Source organism: Xiphias gladius, chromosome 13 (assembly GCF_016859285.1).
Source record: "Xiphias gladius isolate SHS-SW01 ecotype Sanya breed wild chromosome 13, ASM1685928v1, whole genome shotgun sequence".
NCBI lineage: Eukaryota > Metazoa > Chordata > Actinopteri > Istiophoriformes > Xiphiidae > Xiphias > Xiphias gladius.
This window is the reverse complement of record NC_053412.1, coordinates 12727639-12749427: the sequence shown is the minus strand read 5'-3', so window position 1 is coordinate 12749427 and position 21789 is coordinate 12727639. Positions and strand designations below refer to the sequence as shown.

The 21789-nt window shown below is 38.8% G+C and overlaps 1 protein-coding gene across 1 annotated transcript in view; it reads left to right on the top strand.

The window, feature by feature from the left end:
- LOC120798040 (sodium-driven chloride bicarbonate exchanger-like) overlaps window positions 1-21789 on the top strand; it is a 50677-nt gene that overhangs the window by 13050 nt on the left and 15838 nt on the right. The window contains exons 2-9 of the mRNA XM_040141984.1: window positions 6864-6945; window positions 15317-15460; window positions 15655-15796; window positions 16107-16267; window positions 17768-17956; window positions 20158-20246; window positions 20638-20795; window positions 20938-21025. Coding sequence (XP_039997918.1) covers window positions 6909-6945; window positions 15317-15460; window positions 15655-15796; window positions 16107-16267; window positions 17768-17956; window positions 20158-20246; window positions 20638-20795; window positions 20938-21025 — 1008 coding nt within the window. The 5' untranslated portion in view covers window positions 6864-6908. The remainder of the gene's footprint in view (window positions 1-6863; window positions 6946-15316; window positions 15461-15654; window positions 15797-16106; window positions 16268-17767; window positions 17957-20157; window positions 20247-20637; window positions 20796-20937; window positions 21026-21789) is intronic.

Genomic DNA, 21789 nt, shown 5'->3' with positions numbered 1-21789 from the left:
GAGGGAGACCCTCATTGTCCCTCCCATCCCCACTGAAAATTATGTCCTTGCTGCTAAGGATGTTGAATATCTTGGCTACTTAGATACTAAGGCCTTATAAAAGAATATACGTGTGTGCTGTAACCTTCTGTAGCTGATGACTTTTTCATATGACTCAGAATGTAAATACGACAGCTGTTTCGAATGGCCCTGTGGTAAATGTTGTCCAGTGGCAGCAGCATGAGCATACAGAATATCACCATAATCCAATGTAGTTAGTATTGTGGATTGTTTTATGTTATTTCTATTTTTAAGGTAAACACAAGCTCTGCTCTGGTATAAGAATCCAATACCAACACTTTAATTATTAGATTTTCATTAAAAGTATAGACAGTAGGAACACAGTTCTATGCTCTTGTGAAATGCATATATTTAGTATTTTTGGAGTATAGAACAAGCTTTAAATTAATAGACGGAAGTCTGGGGGTCATACAAAAAAAGCTTCAGCCTCTACAAGATGTTACATATGTTTGCATGCAAATTAGTATCCTGGCCTTGAGTCTGGTTTGATAATTTTGATGTGGCATTTACATGGAATATTACAAACCTGATTATTCATATCCTTGTATACATGATCATAGCAGAATCCAGGTTACTGATCAAGTCTGTCTTGATTCCTCTTCTCTCCTCTATTGTATTGAAACCATACGTACACTCAACACTCAATCTATCAATTTTTTCTTGTGCTTTAGAATGGCTCACATTTAGATCCTCTCCCGACCGGGCGGAGCAACAAACCCTTACTGGTACACAGGTGTGATCGTGGACGAACCAATTCCTGAATTACAGACACACAAACCACCTCTACAGTCAACCATGTAATAATTGGTAGATTGTAAACAATCATCCCTGAAGAAAAACAATGTAATTTTTTTTTTTTGAGTAAATAATGCCAGCCATTTTATCTTCTTTCTCTAGTACTGCTTCACTGCGCACGTGTGGCTTCAAAGAGGATCTGTTCAAGACATTCATTTGGAATTAGTCAGCATAAGTGATGAAGGGAAAGTTTTGGTACCGGTAATTGTGATTGACAAGTACTGCATATTTTACGTTATGCTGAAACTTTTAAAAAAGGGCAACAGAGCCAATTAAAACAAATGTGTAACTTATACATTGCATTGAAGCAATACTGAGTTCAGTGTCTGGTTTTCTGCAATTCTTTATTTGACCATCGTCAAATGAATCGTCTGTCAGTCACCTGTCCCCATACTTGTAACTACTGTACTACCCCATCTTTAATTAGGTTACTTCAGATACTTGAAGTAAATGGAGAGAAAGTCTGATGTTATACAGTGTATTAATACGGTAATGACAGGCTCATCCTCACGTCAGCCACACCATCTGTACTGTAGGGTAGGGGGATATTGAGGAATTGAGCACCACATCACACATTCGTTCATAATAAGTAATTGTATTACAACAACATGAAGTGTCGAAATTTTGGAAACGTTGTAAACACAATACAAAATACAATAACAACAGTAATCGTGGAGAATGACATATAAATTGAGACTTATGTCGGTAAGCCTGATGCCCCGGTGCATGCTGGGAAACTTTCGATGTGCCTGCTTCCAGGATGCTACAATATCTGAACTTTATCATGTGTGATGTCAGTGGAATATGGCTGCACTTTTTATTTTCCTCAGGGAAGGACATTCAGAAAAATGTGTTGCAATCTGCCAGTCATAGTACAATACAGAGGTGCCATGGCCATTGATGTGCTACTGAAGGGGAGAGGTAGGATAGATACAGGGAACTTGAGAGATGACTATCCCATTACCTGTTAGACATGTGTTGGAGGTTACATACAGTCTTAATTCACTGCAGTGCAATAGTAGTTTCAAAATCCTCATTCTGTTGCCATCTGGTTGAACCCCTGATGGAGCTTTGACCTGCACACTAGCTGAATTTAGATGTGTGTAGTTCTCATGGGTTGTCAGCAGGGAGACGCGCTGAGCTACTGTGAGTGAGGGAGTTTCCCTGGGGACCTGACGGGCCAACCAGCAGTGCCAGCCTCGAGTCAACCCCTTGCTCCTCTCCCAGGCTTGTCACAAACGCTCACGTCTTTTCTGCCGTCCCTGCCACGAGGGTATGAAAAAGAAATAAGTAACTAGTGTATCAGGTCTTTCTTTAGCTTCTTTGGCCACCCTGAAATTGGAATATTACCCCTCCCTCTTGAGTGCTGATTATGTCTGTGACTCCTCAGGCAGTAGATAGAGTGCAGTGGTCAGTCTGTCTTAGGAGGGTTGGATCAGTGTGAACTGGTATGCAGAGGCATGGACAGTGACAAAATAGAGAAGAGTCTTTCAGATTACCATTGACCATCTGCCAGGGGAAATCTAGGGAAGTCTGTCTACGGGGGCTTGATAATGAATCCTTAACTGCCTGTGTGCATGTGTTTGCATGTCTATGCGAGTAAGTGCACCCGCTGAACTTGATGTCCCTGTGTACAGTAAGCCCACCATGTCGGCTCTCAGCATCTGCATTTGATACTTTGGATTGTTTCTCACATGTTTGTCCATGTGTGTGGGCATGCGTGTCTGTGTGTGGGAGAGATTTTTAACTGAGAAGCTGCTGATTCAAATCCTGCAGACTGCCTGAGAGAAACTTGCATGGTGATTAATGATTTTATTTTTTTCGTGACATTTTGAAAACTATACCTCTGAAGGCTCTGTCACACCAAAAAGTGGCACAGTGCCTCTCCACAAAATATGTGATTCTACGAGGTTGGTGATGAGTGGCTACAGTCAGGACTACTCCGTGAACTATTTGGAACATGCTAGCACTAGTCAGTCCGGCATTTTGTTCTCAGGATCATATATAATTAAATTTATAAAAATTTACACCATTGAAGAATCTCTAATGGAAGGAACCTGAGACATTGCTAGTCAAGACAGACTACTATCACATTCTAAAGCCCCATTTGGACGTGATTAACACTAAAGGGGGAGGTGAGGAGTGAAATATTCACCGTTCTCCTCGGTTGTTTAACTCATTGTTTTGGAAGAAAAGAAAACCATATCCTGTAAAATAACAGGATATGGTTTGTAATAGACATGGAAATTCTAAAGGGTAAACCCAGGGAGAAAGCCAAAAACCTCCCGAAGGGAGCAAAGGAGGGTTGAAGAGGAGGCTTGAGGTACATTAATGGTAATCTGAGGCACATTTGATGAGGTTTTGCTCTCCTCTTATGGCTATAAATTTTCTGTTGTTATATCGAGCAGATAAAAAAAATAAAAGGGAAAAGAAAGAAGGACAAGCAGCTCTTCATGTGAAAAAAACCCCAAACAAACCCTCAGAGATCCACTTTAAAAAACAAGGATGTCTTTTGGGACCGGATTTAAATTACAGGAAGACCAGCGAGTTCACCAAACAACAGTAGGTCATCGCGGCCGCAAATTATTACTGGGGTGGGGTTGAAAATTTACCCACATACGGGCTCTGAATCACTGACCAGCGCAGGCGATGTTAAAATCACTTCACCTTCCCTAGAGACAAATCCAGCCCGGGCTTTAAACTACTCTTTGTGCCATAACAGATGTACTCGATGCAGCTACAGTATTGACCTGTGTTCCTCATTACACATATTCTCATGCTGGTAAATCTATTCCTATTAGGGGCATTATCACTTGCAACGGGCCAACCAGCACAAAAGCGGTAGTATATCTCCTAACTTGCCAGTGTGGAAGAATATATGTGGGCAAATGTGGTAGAGCACTGAAAAGATGTAGAGAAGATTATTGTAGTAACGAACAATGTCGAAACATTTCCTCTATATATATAAATATAGCTGCCAGTTTCTTAGATAAGAATCATCCTTTTTCATCTTTACGATACGTAGGTACCGAAAAGGTTTGTGTTATGTTTCAGTATTGTTTTATTCAATTGTTCAGCCAGGGCCCTTAAAGGACCAGTGTGTAGGATTTAGTGGCATCTAGTGGTGAGGTTGCAGATTGCAACCAACCGAATACCCCTCCCCTCACCTCTCCCTGTCCAAGCATGTAGAGGAACCTGTGATGGCCTTCAGGTAACGTAGCAACGCGAAAGGCCCTCTCTAGAGCCAGTGTTTGGTTTGTCCATTCTGGGCTACTGTAAAAACATGGTGGTGCAACATGGCGGGTCATTGCAGGTCATCCTCTCAAAAATATGTCAATGCCATGACAAGCACATGACTTTGGTACACCAAATAGCTCATGCTGTTTGGATTAAGGAATTGTATTTTTCTCAGTTTTTGTCAGAAAATTGTTGCCACCATTTTGGCCCACTGTGCTACATAACATCTTATGATGCACTATTTATGTTTTACAATCACATTAAGAGCAGTGAAGGACATCGTGCAATATATATGCTTCTCCAACTCACTTTTCAGTACTTTGCCCACTGATTTTGTGTTTATTGTGGTTGATAAAGTGCACATATGTGTATTGGTCACGGTACATGTCAGGATTTGGTGACCAGGACCCTCTTTCACCAGTGTTAGGGTCAAACTGAAACTTGGCTCAGACAGATAACTCTGTTATCCAATTTAAGAGTGATGTGAGTGTGAATAAGTTTTTCTCCTCCACATTGATCGCTGGAAGTATCTCTTTTGTCATTAGAAAATAACGCCAGGAAAGCACAGCATATAACAGATTGATCATCCATGATGATCATAATATATGTAACTTATAACTTCCAACCACACCACTGCATTCTTTGCTGTAATTATAACGGGGGGTAAATGAGAAAAAAGAAAAAAAAGAAAGAAAAGAATAATGTACAGAAAATAACATGCAAAACAGAAAAAAGGGTAAAAAATTATCCTCCCAAATAATACACAAATAATATAAAACATTGGTTCCCATGTTTTTATGCCTTATTTTTATCATTGTGTTTTCTTACTTTCGTAACATTTTTTAGATGAGAATTGAAACAACAAGTTTTTTTTACTGGTATGTAGTAGTTGGTTGGCTTACAGGTGGAGTGAGATAGTTAGAATCTGAATGATAATTTTACTTAAGTAAAAGTACAGTAAAGTTTTTAGCATCAAAATATACTCAAAGCACTTGTTTTGCTAAATGGCCAATTTCAGAATAATATTTATAATATATCATAATTGTTAAATAGCATAATAATGGAAAAATTTAAGTACCTCAAAACTGTACTTGAGTAAAACGTACTTAGTTACATACCACCAGTGCTAAATACCCACATGGAACATCAATAACAACAAGGCAGCCAGTGTGAAAAATAATTGCTGCTCCAACACTAATGACCTAATTCAGGAAAGCTACACAGTCAGGAGACCCACAGCAAATTCACAGAGGACGTCTAGAGGGCAGACAACAAATGAGCTAAATGATAAACATTAGACTCACAACAAATACACACACCCACACACGCACACAACACATAGACCGAAGAGAGATAGACTTAGATGCAGAAGAGGGAGGAGATGGTGATGGCGCAGGCCTCACCATGACAACTTTTTGTTCTGATGTTCATGGCCTGGAGGTATTGGCGTGCAGCTCCCTGGGCAGCAAGGTTTTGAATTTGTTAAGAACCACCACAGGAAGCCATCTCTTGTGCCAAAGCTAAAACTGTCAATATCACTGCCCTCTGGCTTAAAAATATTATGACTGTGTGCATGCTGCCTCATACTACTTCTAAACCCTCCAGTGTTAGTGGCTGTTGGTTTTCAGTGAGGCACATTTTGAGCTGATAAGAGTTGACTGGAGAGTTGTGGGTCAACTCATAGAGTTGCTATGGCTTGAGGGCATCTGTTTAAAATGATCAGAAGTCTTCAAATAACTGATTTGTGCAGACACAGTGGCAATATAGTGTTGGTCTTTACAGACTGAGAACTGCCGTGTGGCAGTATTTCTGTGTGGACGTTTTAATTTTACAGGCTCTGTCCCAGGTCAGATGATGTGTACGTCTCCATCCTGGTGGAAAAAAGGCAAAAACACCATGTTTAAGAAGCCAGTGTTTTCGGTAAATATTAAAAGGAGAGTAAGCACTCAAAGATCAGTCCCTCTTTCTTCCCTCTTTCTTAAAAGGTGAACATTATTTGCAGTATGAAATAACCAGGAAAGCGCTACTCTGCATCCATTAGCCCCAGTCTTTGTTCCCTGCGCTCCACACATCCAGCATACGCAGTTGCTCCAGTTCCTGAGAAATGTGTCATGCCAGAGGTGAGGGTGGCAGAGGAGACATGATTTAAGGCTTACGCACAATGAAGCATTCTTGTTAAAATCATGACTCAAAAACAGCGTAATCTACCACTCAGCAGATGAGCGTGGCTTTTTCAAAATTGCAATAGCCTGCCTTTTGTTGCCATGGTGACAGTCAGTAGAAGTTAGCCTTATAATGCCGAGTTTGTGTGTGTGTGTGTGTGTGTGAGTATTTCAGGACACATCCCTCTACTAGGCGAGGAGGAGGTGGGGAGGGGGGAGTGTACTCTTATATAACAATTTGTAGCATTTAAATGAAATATGGATTTTGCTTTAGTGAGGACAGAAATGCTCCTTAGACAGACATGTGCCATGAAGCCTGCATAGTCAGAGATCAGCATTGGGGAATGTGAAATGTACTATGAACATTGATTAAGTGGTGACTTATGTGATTCATGTGTCAACTCTCTATATATGTTAAAAAGTTTGTATGTCTTTTTGTATCTGTATGTGTGCGAATGCATATGAGAGTATTGTTCTAATGTGGCTTTATGCCAAATGTTCATACCCCAAATCAAATGCAGCACACCTGCTCCTGTGTGTTCTTCTGTTTTACTGCTGACTAAGAACCATTTGTCTGTGTCTGTGTGTGTGTGTGTGTGTCTCCTATAGAGAACTGATGAGGAGGCAGTGGTGGACCGCGGGGGCACACGCTCCATGCTCAACACCAACTTTGAGAAGGAAGAACTAGAAGGTAAGTCACAATAAGTGATTGTTAACGTTTACATCGCAGAGTTGAGAGGGACATTCACATTTTCAGTAAAAAGGATTAAAGAAATGGCGCACAGTGATCTGGAATTGCACTTTCCCAAAGTTAGGGGACTTGCTGGGGACACATTAAAAAAAAATTGGACCAAATTGATGCAGCCAACGATGAAATATTCTGTTGTTTAGGCCCTAGGGTGTAAATCTCAAAAAATGCTGGAGCTTACATTTCCCTTAACGCAGCTCAACAGTAATTTGGTTGATGGGTTGTTGTAATACATGCCCCCGCAAAGTAATAGTTGTATTTGATAGCAGAAACAAATGTCTGTCCGCCAGTCTAAATAATTACAAAATGGATATTAGGTTTTGGTGTGAGTCCTGCAGCATCAAAGAGCAAGGGCTTTATTCTCTGCACATCTGTTTGCGTCAGCATTTCATCCATTGTAAAGGAGATAGAGATGACAATTCCTGCATCAACAGTTTCCTGAATAGACAAGGAAGCTGTTCTAAAAAGAAGCTTTTAACTTGGCTGAATAAAACCAGAATCCCTTTCAAACCTTGAACATAAAATGATGTAAAAAAAATCGGTTCCAGGGTTTACATATCCAGATTTTTTAACAACTTTATGTGAAAGTTTCAGTAAATGCAAAAAACGAAAAATATAAAGGACTAGAAAAAAATTTGATAAAGAAATTTAAGTAAAAATAGTTTGTCTTTAGATCTCTGAAAATCATGGAAACCAAATCGCATATTTTGCTTATAAAAAGAAACATATGACCTTTAACAACAATAATAAAACCAGCAAGATATTGCGAAAAGTTTCTAGTTTGAGAACAGACCCAAAATAAACGTATCTTTCAGACTTAGCTCTAGAATTGAATAATTTACATCAATATCAGGTTTAAATTTCTTCATGTAATGCTTCACTGGATAACATTTGTTAATAATCTTATATACCTTCTCTTATCTTAATTGTGATTAAAGACTATCACTGTGGGATAACATCCATATAATCTCCTAGTGTAAATGTTCTGGTTGTTCCAATGCACAGTTACATTTTGAAAAGAACCAACAGCTTGTTGAAAAAGATACGTTATTGCTGTCTTATTATTTTATGATGTAGGAGAAAGAGATATTTTCCTATATTTTATCTTTAAATAACATGAGTGATCTGACTGCTTTGTGTAGCAGAGATAAACTCTATATACTGGAAGGAACAGAAAAAAAAACATTTTGAAATAACATTTTGGTGAGTTAAATAAAACCTTGGTCATAGAGTGCTGCAGGGTTGATGTATTTTTGTAGGGCAACCTGGAGGTTAACATCACCATGGTTCCCTCGCCTAAAAGCCAATGGAAAAATCCCATTGGTTTATTGATTTTTGTACAAAAATAAGCTCCGTGACAAATAAAACTTTATGATACTTGCACATTTTATTCAGCAAGATAATCTTCACAAGTAAACACCGCTTGTATGTTTTTTGAAGCCTAAATACAATCACTAGAAGTAAAAAGCTAATGTTAAGCTATAAAGGAAGTACACCATGGTTGCATTACTTCATCATCCCCATCCCTTCCAACTTGTAATTTTATTTAGCACGCTTACCTCTACTCTCACTTTCTTGCTCTTGCTATTGTTGCTACTATCTCCCCTCCTACATGTGCAGCCCGTAGATGACTGGAAATTCAGGTTCAGTTTCAGCATTAACAACAACAGAAACCTTTGAATTAATTGAGCAAATAACTAATTATGCTGTAATTACTTATTGTGTTTTCATTATAATGGTGGTAAAAAAAAATACAAATGCTATGTAAACACCAAAATTGTATCCCTACCTAAATCCTCTTTATTTACCTTTATAGATACCTGATACTTTATGATAGTTAATTGTATTTGCATCACATTATCTTATTTTTGACAGATGTTCCATTCTAGAGTCTTTTTGGGACAGTATTAAATTATTAGATTAAATCTTTTTTTTTTAAAGTTCGTAGACCAGTTTTTCAGTCCTGAGTAGTCTCTGAAGACATTCATTTCAGGCTGTCTACTACGCAGCAGTAAGTTACGTTGCCTTCATGTAGCCTTAGAGCCATGACCCAGGACAAAAAAGGTCCACAAAGCACTTTTAAACTTGTTGCTTCAGTCCCAATACTTCTTCAGATGCATTGAATATGACAGATTCATAACTAAAGATGTATAAGCTTTGTAATGTGGGTTTATTAAGGGGAACTTGCCAACCCAACTTCAGTAGCCTTTTGTGTAAGTTAAGAAAGTGCAGTGTGGGAAAAAGGAAAAAAGACAAAGGGCCATCTAGATCAAATAACATACCAAACAGAATCAAACGGCAAAATGTAAAAATTAACTCTCATTAATACAGAAAACATTAGAATTCTCTCTCATATAATACTCAGATAATATGAAGAATCAGTTATTGCATCTGTATCCGCTGTATTTTTGTTGCGAGGCAACGTTCACCAAGGCAGCTGACAAAGATGTCACTCTTTGATTCTGACACGCTGCTGGTTAGATGAGGCTTTCATCTCAAGGACCCTCATCTTTGGATGATGGTTGCCACAATGACTAGCTCTCTGTGTGACACTGTGGTAACGCTGACACTGCGTCAGCACCACATATGAGAAGGAGATCCTTTTGAATTTATCTCCCTCCAAACTCTGCCTCCTCCTTCTGATACACTCACATTTGGGACAAAAGCAAAAAGGTTAGCATCATATATTCTTTTTCAGTTGTGATTTCATGGGGATTAAGTTCCAGTCCAGGATTGGTTTCCACTCACTTCCATCTGGTTTGCATTCCAGTTATGAAAAATGTATTAGAATGGATGCTATGTAAGATGGTTACAAAAGAAACAGCGACAGTGGCTTTAAAGAATAAGTTTGGTGACATTCTGTCATTTTCTTATTATTAACAAATCACCTGATAAGACCAAAACCAACACTGAACGTATCCTAGTGAAAAGTATTGTGTGTGTATCCATAGCCTGATATATCTTCTTCCTCTGTGCCATAGAGCACTATTGATCTCCGGAAACTATTAAAAACACTTCAGTGAGCCACACTGTTGCACTTGGTGACTGTTCCTTCATTACCATGAACACACATTGTAGTTCATTTTTATTGTCCCACAGACACCATTTTGCTGCCAAAAATGCTCACTAGAGTACCACGTGGATTAAACCGCCGCTGAAAATAGTCCACAACGAATGCACCATTTCCCGCTATTTGAGTAGTGTTTGCTAAAACTACAATGACCAGCTGTTTAAGGAAATTACTGAGCCTTTTTAAAAAAAATGAAACCATATATTTGTAATCTGTTTTTGTGTTGTCGGTATGAACCAATGTGCTTGGGGCTAGAAGCTACAGATAGACTGGGTAAGTGAGTAAGTATTGAGAGATGGACTAACATATTGTTGCTGTTGGTATTTTCATAGGAATTGTTGACAGTGAAAAAATTTTTGAATGTTGCCAGCCTATCCTTTAAATAAAAATGATCATGAACGACTTGTGCAGTTACCCAAAAATAAACAACATGGAGGTTAATAACCTCTTGATGTGAAGTATGTTTTTTTTCTTAACTGCATTTGACAGAGTAGTTTTTACTGCAGCCACTGTCCAGAGATCAAAGAATAAGTATTGTATGGTCTTTGAATAGAAGTTTTGTGTTGGTACCATGGCATAAATTTAACCTGAATAAGTAAGACAAGTCATAGCCAAGTAAATGTAGATAAGAGAATTAATTTGGAACAGCGCTGCTTTGTCAGAGTTGCATTGTCAGGGCCAATTGTGTGAAGAGACTGCAGAGCCAATTACCCCCCAGCGAATCAGAATTGACTTTTCTCAGTGGCAATGTAAAGCAGTACCTATATGAATACACACACAAATACTTGAGGATGTGGAACATCAAAACTCAGCACGGCACCACTGCGTGAATACAAGCCTTGACTGACTGAAAGCCACTGAGACGTGGCCGCAGAAGAAAAAGAGAAAAGACATTCTGTGACATCAGCAGTAGATCAGGCCTGAAGGAGGAGAGCTATTTTTGTAGAGGCCACCACTCATGAGTCTTGACTCATGAACTTTAAAGCTCTACTGCTCCGTCCTTATGTTTTGCAGTGCTACATTATTGTTCCTGTCTGCTGGAATGTGCTGTTTATTGTGAAATTGGCTTCATGTGTAAAATCAGTGTCTCCTCTTTCCTCCCTGTCCGACATACATAATTTACTCGATGCTAACGGCAGTTTGCTCTGGATGAATGCATCTACATTCCTACAAGCTCTGACAGAGTAAGATACACTCCCAAACTGCAAATATATTTTGACATATAGTTAATTTTCTCATAACGCCCTCTGAGACCTCACCATTATCCTGGATTTCTATTGGTGAAGGGTACTGGGTGACTCTGTCTTTTCAAATGCTGTGGTGACTTTGTCCTCTTTGGCAATTTATATTATGTGCATTGCTTAAATCTGATTAGAGCACTATGATGTGATTAGTCATGTCTCCAAGCAAGTGAAAACAGCTTATGGCATTCACTTGGGACGTTTTCCACTCAGACTAAACAGCTGAGAAAATATACTGAGATTTCTCCCTGTAACTCTGATGACCATAAACAGAATAAGCTAATTTATTCCCAAACTTACACAAATGGCTTATCTTGAGTTAGGAATTTAACTTTGAAGGCAGAAGGGGATCCCTAACATTTTCCTATAATAGATTGGATTCAAGGGTGTTTGCCTGAAAATACAGAGGAGCTGGGGGACTTTTTTCAGCACTGAGTAGAATCTACAGTCTTCCACAGAAGCTGCATTCAGCACCAGCAAGCTCCGTCAAGAAGGTAGGGGCAAATTTGATGTTGCCTGAGAGGAAAAATCAGAGGCAAAAAAAGTCTGCAAATCACTTTCTACTGCTTGTAAAGCTTAAGAGAGGGAACGGTGATTACTGAAGGCAACTGAGATGAGCATTTTAACATTTAAAAATCAACTCACAGCTTCTCTCATCAGGATCTAGGCAGTTGGGTGATAAGAGGACACTGTTTAGTTGTCTTTTAATGTACAAATCAGCCTGGAACAAAAAAAATGAGGGGGACAAAAATAGAATTTTGAAAAGTGAGGTGGGCATGCGCCCCCATCCCCAGTGGAAATTACATCCTTGATTAGATTACAGAGAGATTTAAGAAATGCCATCTTGGAATATTTTGCTTGTTATATAGATATTATATACCAAGTATAACTTGGTACAGTGTGATTGAACTGGCTGTACTTTAGCTGTGGTGATACCAGCAGTGAAGAAGACAAAATGTATTATTAACAGTGATTCCTTTGCAATATTTCATCCTGTCTTCTCCATGGTAAAAACAAAGGAAATATCTAATGGGGAACCAAGCTTTTGTCTCTGATGGACCCTACATTGTAGCTCCCAAGCATCAAATCGCCCTGGGTATAGGTCCATTGGTGTCACATTATGCTGGACACTGTGGCGCCTCATATGGTGTAAGAGGCAGATGAAGAGAACAGAGTGTCCAATAGTCTTGTCTGTGTCCGGCCATTGAGCCAAGGGCCGACGGGAAGGAGGCAGTAGTCAGGCAGCTCGGCTGCAATAAAAGAGGAGAAAGTCAGCTTGCATTATCTTCACACTGACCCTGTGGATGCACACTCATGTGTGCACGCACACACAAAGACATAGACAAACACACACATAGCAGAGAAAGGTCCTTGTGCTCACATTGTACAATATCCTTTCAGAATCCCAGTCTCATTATTTGTTCTGTATTGATTTAAAATGAAAATACCCCTAATTATAAATATATAAGACTTAGAGAACAAAAGTTCTCTGGTTCCACTCTAACCGACTAACTTGCTACTACCTATTGCAGGGTATTTTGATAGTTGTTATTTTGCTGCACATTTTTTCCACTGTGTGAGTTGCGGGGGAGGTGACTCAGCCACTCGCCCACTCTCACTCTCATTGCCCTTGTTGCTAATATTGGGGCAAGCTACAAGCTCTGAAAGCCTATCCACCTTATTCCTAGTCTCATGACAACTTGCGTGAATTACAGTTATTCCTTTCACTTTACCGGCATCTGCAAGAGTTAGTGGTATGCTACAGATGTGTTTAGTGGTAAGAAAGCTGAGTGCGTTTTATTAAGGGGGGGGGGCATTGTCTATCTCATAACAGACATAAGGCCAAGTCAGAGCCTCAAAGTACCACATCAACACATCACTTAGCTAACTCCAAGCAATAAAACTGGAAACAGGAGAAACAGCCAACGTCACTCAGTCCAAAGTAATCAAAATCCACCTAACAGCACCTCGAAAGCTCACTAATAAATGCATGTTATATAACGCATGTTATATCTTGTCTGTTGTCACACATCTATGTTCTGTACAGATTAATCAAACAATGTACACAGAAACATGTTGAACTTTTTCTGTGAGGTTTGTTAGGCTGTTCCCACATGATTTATTTCACACAAATTTTAAAGAAAAGGGAAACCACCTGTAGCAGACTGTTAATTCTTACAGGCAGCGGTTTAGTGAATCGCATAACCAGAAATTTTATTATCACAGGGCTAGGAATAAATCTAGATTAAATGTTTCTCTGTACTCCAAACTAAAGGAAAGGCACAAGTGTTCAAGCATCAGCATACTTTTCATAGGTGTACCCTGTTATTTTCTTATTATACACTAACTCCCACTGTCCTATTATCCACTCACATGGTTTTATATACCATTGCTATGCTGATGATACGTCTTGGCACAGATTGAATCCTGTCTCACTAATATCTCAAAAGGGATATTATTGAAATTTTGGACTTCAGTGAAAGATAAATAAAAGAAATATCGATAAAAATCCTTCACTTTTACTCGTACTCAGAAACCTCTTTTGACTTAAAAATACCCTCTGATGTTAGTTAAAAGTGGCCTGTTGGGGTTCTTGATAGCTGCACCATACAGAGACACTGAAATCAGTGCACTGCTTCTGAGACATAGTTTGGAGTGACTGAATATTGCATTTGTCATGATGAGTAATAAATAATTGAAGCACTATGTATAATTCAAATTCTACTATTCTACTATTTGTAGCTGCTGCTATCTTCCAAGAAATTATCTCCAAACATATATTTGACTAGATGTCAGGCTTTTTTTCTTTTCATCATCATGACCACAAGCAACAACAATACAGCTGGGATTGGTTTTGTTTGCAGTCACCTGCCAGACATATTCCTTGTTTGCAATTTCCTTGTATTAAATATTTTCTCAGACGAGGTACATCTCCCTGCTCCAATTTGATTTTCTTCTTGCTTCCATTTCAGACAATTTCTTTTTGACCCTATTCATATATTAGAAATATATCAAATTGTTGTTGTTTTATTTCATGTGTTAAATGCTATTGCAGATAATAAGGACTTTACTTCAATAAAACTAACACAGAGCTCTAAATCACTTGAGAAATGTGTGTTTTTTATTCCTATGATGACTCCTTAGAGTAGCTGTTCCCAACCTTTTTTGTCTGATGTACCCCCACCCCCCTGTCAGATAAGCTCGGGTACCCATTCATGGACACCTCTTGTCCTGATCCAAATGTGTTCATTTGAACTGAATTTAAACTGGATGTTATTTAACACTACTCAATATATGACGGGCCAACTTAAGAGTAAAAAACACACATTTATCAAGGGACTTACTCATACTTACAGCTTAGTTACTTTTGAGAACAGCTCTCAAGTAAACGCATACAGTATAGCGTATTGCTGAGAGACAGTGAATATTGTTAAGCTAACTATTTCAACTGTTTACTTTACCTATCTGTTTTGCCCTATCTGCTCATTGCTAGCTCATTTTCACATGCTCTCAATCCATCATGCAGTGTTCAGGTGTTACAGCTAACTCAATTGAAAATTTATATATTTTTTAATCAAATCATAATTTCTATTCAAATTAATTGAGCTACTCTACAATCTTTCCATCCTCTCCCGGGCAACTGCAAAATATGCCTTGGGTCTCAAGTATCCCTGGTTGGGTGTCACTGCTAAGAGCATTCATTTCATTTTTAGAAGTTTGATACATACAGGCCTAGGTCTCATTATCTGTTCTGTATAGTTTTAAATAAAAAGAACCTTATCATGAATGTAAACCCTTGATTTCAGTTTCCTCAATGAAGAAGCTTTCTATTCTATTTAAAGACATGAAAATTGTAAAGTTATAAAGAAATACTCTAATGTCAGGTCAAAGAAAACATGAGGCTGATGATATTATAAAAAGTGGAAAAGTTGTTTTTACTCTTAAGTCTAGACTGAGGGACAGACTAAAAAGTCTAAGGTTGTCTCCTCTATGTTGCTTTCAGGTCACCGCACTCTCTACATCGGGGTTCATGTACCCCTGGGCAGGAGGTCGCACCGACGTCACCGTCACCATGGACACAGACACAGGAAGAGGTCCAAGGAGAGGGACTCTACGGCTGACGATGGACGAGAATCGCCCTCGCACAGTAGGTGTCTGAGATGGACTGAAGAAAACTCAAACAAGTTTTAGTTGATGAAATTTATTTATATGTACATTTTTATGAAAGAATTCACTCTTTCACAAATGAACATTACTTTCTTTTTTCCAAATGAATGCTTCCTTTCTTTCCTCCTCCTTTACCGATCACCACCTGTCCTCCACCTGTCCCCTTTGCTGCAGCAGACACACCAGCTCAGAGGGTGCAGTTTCTCTTGGGGACAGAGGATGGGGATGAGGAACACATCCCCCACGCCCTATTCACCGAGCTGGATGAAATCTGTCTCAGGGAGGGTGAGGACGCCGAATGGAAAGAGACAGCCAGGTACGCCGCTGCAGTCGGCCAGATGGGCAGGGTCTGGCCAGCTGTGGCGTTTTTCCTCTGTTGCACCTGAGACTGTTTATGACTGCAAGCTTTTATCATGGGGCTATGATTATAGCCATCAGGATGCGTAAAATGTATCTTTATCATAACTTTAAAAAAAACACATCATACATTTGGACTTATTTGATGTGTAAATGTCATGCTTTGCCAACAAAATGTCAAATAACCACCAAAATGCTCACTGTTGGGATGGAAAATTAGAAAATAGGGTTTTTTTTGGTATCTGTGTTTTGTTTCTGTTCATGTGCAGGTGGCTTAAGTTTGAGGAAGATGTTGAAGATGGTGGTGAGCGGTGGAGTAAACCGTACGTAGCCACTCTGTCTCTACACAGTCTTTTCGAGCTTCGCAGCTGCATCATGAACGGAACCGTGATGCTGGACATGAGGGCCAACTCGCTGGAGGAGATTGCAGGTAAATACTTGGGGCTGAAAAGTGCCCTATGGTCTTGTGTAGCTCATTGGTTAAACCTAAAATATGACCTTAATGACATGGAGATCCGCAAGGCTCCATTCACAGACCTCTTCTTTTCAACATTACTAGCTCAGATTACAGAGAAACAACAAAATATCTTACCATAATTATGCAGACAATACACATACATACATACTTCTGTACTTCTATAACACTGTAGAACTCACAATGGATGGTTTTTAAAAATGCTCAAAAAGTTAATGCAGTGGAACCAGAGATATTGTCTTTTCTATTCCACACATTGTTCTTCCTGGTCAAAACCTGCTGCCTATGTCATCCAAAATACAACTACACTACAGTGTAGTATAGTTGTGTAGTTATACCACAACTACCGACAATTCAGTCTGAGATGCTGTTGTGTGATAGTATGCTAGTAGTGGCTAATGTAGCCTCAAGCTTCTAGCCTCAAGCATTGATGAGGACAAGTGGGCTAAAGAGCTCAATTCTTTCTAGCTCTGCAACCCGATATTTTTTTCATTTTCAAACTTGATTACTGTAATGGTGTCTTTGCAGGTCTTTACAAATCTTTATACAATTCTCAGATATTTGCACTGGCTTTTTGTGTGACAAAGAACTAACCTTAAAATACTACTTTTCCTACATTTCTGATCTGCAGCTACGTTATGAACCATTCAGACTGCGTTCAGCGTTCAGTTTTTATGCACCACATATCTGAACAAGCTCCTGAAAAACTGGAGGCCTGCTTCAACTTTCACTTCTTTATAAATTGAGGCTTAAACCTTTTCTGTTCATCACTGCTTTTTATTAAATTAATCTGGGGGTATTTAGTCATATATTGCACTGCAGTGTAACTGTATTGTAATTGTAATCTGTTTATAATTTTAGTTTATTTTTATATTATATCTTATTTTACTCTTTTTAACATCCTATTTATATACAGTATATCTTTTTATATATTTATTTTGTTTAAATTTTGTCTTAATGCTTAATAATTTGTACATCTTATAAAAAACACTTTCAATTGTCTTGTTTTTAAAAGGTTTGCTACAGATAAACTTGCCTTGCTGTTTCAACATTAATTCACTAAATGACCATTTCAAAGCTTTGTAACAACAAGGCAAGCATCATGACATGTCAACAGAGGTCCACCCAATGATTTGCTTGACTGACAATCTAAAATGCTTCACTTCTTCATGTACAGTCTCATTTGACCTGGTTTAGGAAGGAATAAGGGAACTGTGTTATAGTTTTGAGGGCATCAAAGAGGATGTTAATCTGGGAAAAACTGTGCTGTTGATGAGATCTGATGGTTTAGTGTGATTAAATCCACAGCAGTGGGTTGGTTTTTGTTGAAATAATCAGCTTAGCATCGCTGGCTGCCACGAAGGGACTGACTTTGTCACGAGTTGTCTTTGTGAATTTTTATATGAACTGTTTAAAGAGTAACGTGGAAACCTACATCCGTTTGTTTCTCCTCAGACATGGTTCTGGATCAGCACGAGATGTCGGGCCCTGTTGGTCAGGATGCCAGAAGGAGGATCCGCGAGGCCCTGCTCAAACAGCACCACCACCAAAACCACAAGAAACTGGCCAACCGCATCCCAATTGTACGCTCCTTTGCTGATATTGGCAAGAAGCAGTCTGAGCCTCATTCCATGGACAAGAATGGTGAGCAAATGGTCTGATCGCACATACACCTACACACACACACCTGTCAGTTGCCAATTTTATCCTTTTTCCATGGTGACCATATATGTTGTTATATGTAAATATATATAGTATGTTTTTATGTATAATATTGTAACCCCTGGCATGATTTTTCCAGTGTGTCCATCTGTGACTTGCTGTTTTACAGCTATTTGATATCTCATTTTCTCCTCTTGTTTGTGTTTCTCCATGTTTTTGTATGTGTTTGTTCTTGTCTGCTGTATTTTGCATGTGTGTGCATATGTGTCATTCACTTAACCAGTAAATGGCCTCTATTATCAAACCATAAAATCTCCCCAGGGTTTGCCTGAAAAAGCACGCCCCAAGAATGCTTCACCCAAAAAAGCTGTTTCCTGTGGGGCATGGCCACAGTGTGTGTGTTGCATGTCATGTCTGTTCACCCCTCCATCACCTTTGAGCTCCTCCAGGAGCCATGGCAACATGATCCCAGACATGCCCTTTGGCGAAACCAAGATCAAACGTCTTAGTGTCCTTCAGGCAGCTGCTCAAGGCTACTGTCCCATCTCACAGGAAGACACAGAGCAGGAAATTTGCACAGGCAACCAGGATGCCTCAGCTGATGCTTAACACTAAAAGTGTACACATAGTAGTAGTAGTAACAGTATACAGTATAAAGGAACACATTGAAAGAGGAGAGTATCATCATGAGAGTTAAAAATTAGTTATGTGCATTCAAGAAAAGAAATAAAAAAGAAAAAGAAAACCTCTGAATTCTTAAACTCATGCAGCTTTTGTCCTTACGCAAAGATCACAGTTCCTCCAGTGGCTCTATTTTTGAGACTTAAAAGTGAGGTAATAAAGAGAAAAGTAGATGGTATAAAGTATGCAGAAGTCTTTGTACTTTCAACATCAAGGAAGAACTCTGGTCAAGTGCCAGTCGTTCTTCAGAATTAATCATGTGTGTGGCCAAACAGGACTTGTGCAGTTTTCATGATAATGCTCTCCACTTCTTAGCATCGTCAACAATGTGTTTGATGACTAAAAAACATAGGAGATTTGGGAATCATATTCTAAACTCATAACAGTCACCAATTACTAATAGTTGAAGCTGCTCACATAAATTCATGATGTAACTTAATAACACAAAACATAATCTCCATTTTGTTGCCTTTGGGATTTAAAGGAATAGTTCAAGATTTTGGGAAATACGCTTATACACTTTCTTGTAGAGAGTTAAATGAAAAGATTGTTACTACTCTCATGTCTGTATGCTAAATATCAAGCTACAGCTACCAGCACCTCTGAAGCTCAGTAATTATTTATGTTTATTGTAAGGGTAAAACGATAATTTGCCATTTTATGGAGGGTTATTAGACGTTAAATAAATTAAATATAACCTGTTAATTAGTGAGTTTTAGAAGTATTGGTTGGTGGATTTTATTACGATTGGACAGAGCCAGGGTAACTGTTCTCAGTTAGCTAAGCTAAGCTAACTGCTTTCCCGCTGCTTGCTCTAGCCTCAAATTTTAATAGATAGCCACGAGATTGGTATCAATCTTTTCATCTAACTCTGGGCAAGAACGTGATTAAGCGTATTTCCGAAAATGTCAAACAATTTCTTTAAAGGCAGTAGCATCGCACCCTTACTGGAAAGGCATTCCCTTAGCATTCCCTTCAGGTGCTTTGATTTGCTCAAACAGCTGCAACTGGTGTACTCACATCACAAGAAGTAATTTAAAACTGAAATTTTAAAAGGAGCAATCTTTGACTTTGTTTCACCAAAACTAAAGCATATTTAAAAAGCTATTTAAATGTTCACCCATCAGTCGATACATGAACATTTGTAGTGAAAGTTAAAGATTGCACCTTATTTAGTTTACTAAACTTGATTTGAGAAGATTTAGTCAAAGGTATAGCTAAAATCACCACTGCATCACTGATTAATTTTAAACTAACTCACCAGGTACACTCTGAAAGAAGGTACAATATTTTATCTTTTGTCACTAGGGCTAAACCTTTCCACAAATAAAGGTGTGGCACCTACAACAAAAGTCCACTGTTGTATCATGTTTTTCAGAGAATGTAACTGTACCCTGTAGTCACTCACTGGAGACCTTTGTCTTTGTGTGGGAAAGTAGTGTTGTGATAGGCTGAGCCTCTGTGAAATTGACATGCTGTTGGTTTCCTGCTCTGCCTGACAGGCCAAACGGTCTCACCACAGTCCCAGCCAGCCAACAATGAGGGCAAACAGGACGTCAGCCGAGAAAACAGTGCTGTCGACTTCAGCAAGGTGAGCACCCAGACCCACCGCTGATCCGGCTGTTTATCTATGGTCAATGATAGCTGGACACGTAACTAGTGCTGTATATTTAACCAAGATTGGGTTACATGTGAAATGGTCACCGTAAGCTTCTTGCCCTGGGAAACTAGCTGGAATTTAACCGGGGTAAAGTTTATTTTCTTTTGTTGTGTGGACCGTCAGAGTCAGATCAAGCCATTATTTCAAATTTTTATTTAGATGATTTACTATAATAACCACTTTCAATCAATCTACCTTTATAATCCAACCATATTTTTATGTTTTGTTTTTTTTTTTAATAAAAATAAAAACGGAACACAACATTTATACGGACCTTTTGTCCAAAGATGTAGTATTTTTTTGGTTTCTTTCTGTCTCACAGATTGACCTCCACTTCATGAAGAAGATCCCTCCTGGTGCTGAGGCATCCAATGTCCTGGTGGGGGAGCTGGAATTCCTAGACCGCCCTGTGGTGGCTTTTATCCGCCTGTCTCCTGCTGTGCTGCTCAATGGCCTGGCTGAGGTTCCGATCACCACCAGGTTAAACCCCTGCTTGTCTCCGTCTCTCTTTTTCTCTCTATTCTATGTCAAGTTTTGATAGATGAGTTGATAGTCCCCTGAATGCTTCATTAGAAAATAATTTGACTTGTACCCAAAATCTGTTGTCCCCTGTATTGAACAGGTTTCTTTTCATCCTGCTTGGCCCTCTGGGAAAAGGTCCACAGTATCATGAAATTGGCCGGTCTATTGCTACCCTGATGACTGATGAGGTGAGGCCCAAGTGCAAGAACATCAAGGTTAAAATTATGGCTCTTGTAATGACACCAGCAGGGGTGGAAGAAGTATTCAGATCTTTTGCATAAGTAAGAGTAATAATCCAACAATGGAAAGATAATCAATTACAAGTAAAAGTCCTGCATTGAAAATATTACTTAAGTAATTGTACAGGAGATTTATCTGCAAAATTAACTTAAAAGTACTCATTTATGCCAAATGGCCATACTGTAGAATTATTAGCATGTTTTGTTGTCTGTTGTCTAATCTACAAAGACATTTTTGTCTATAATTGAGCCCTAAAAAAATTTTGCAGTGCATTAAGAGTATGTCAACCTGTTTTTAATTATATCAACTTGTTTAAAAAAATGTACTAGAAATTAGTGCCTGTATCTTGAAATAAGATGCAGGTCATGGCACTAGAAAAAGGAAGATGCTAACACATTGTAGCCTAGACTCAATTCCAGACTAAAATGACTCCACAAGAGAGAGATTTTTTTTACACTGAACATTACATCAAATCAAATAATTGCACTGAAGTAAAATGTACATTATTTCCCTCTAGAATGCATTTGAGTAGAAGTGGAAAGTAGTAGAAATTGGAAATACTCATGGAAAGTACAAGTACCTCCAAACTGCACTTACTGCAGTAAACAAGGACATGATTTGAATAACTGTACTTTCCACCACTGGATGCCAGTTCCCTGATAAAAAAAGTTTATTACGTACTGTAGATATTTTAAAGAAGCAAGAGACACTA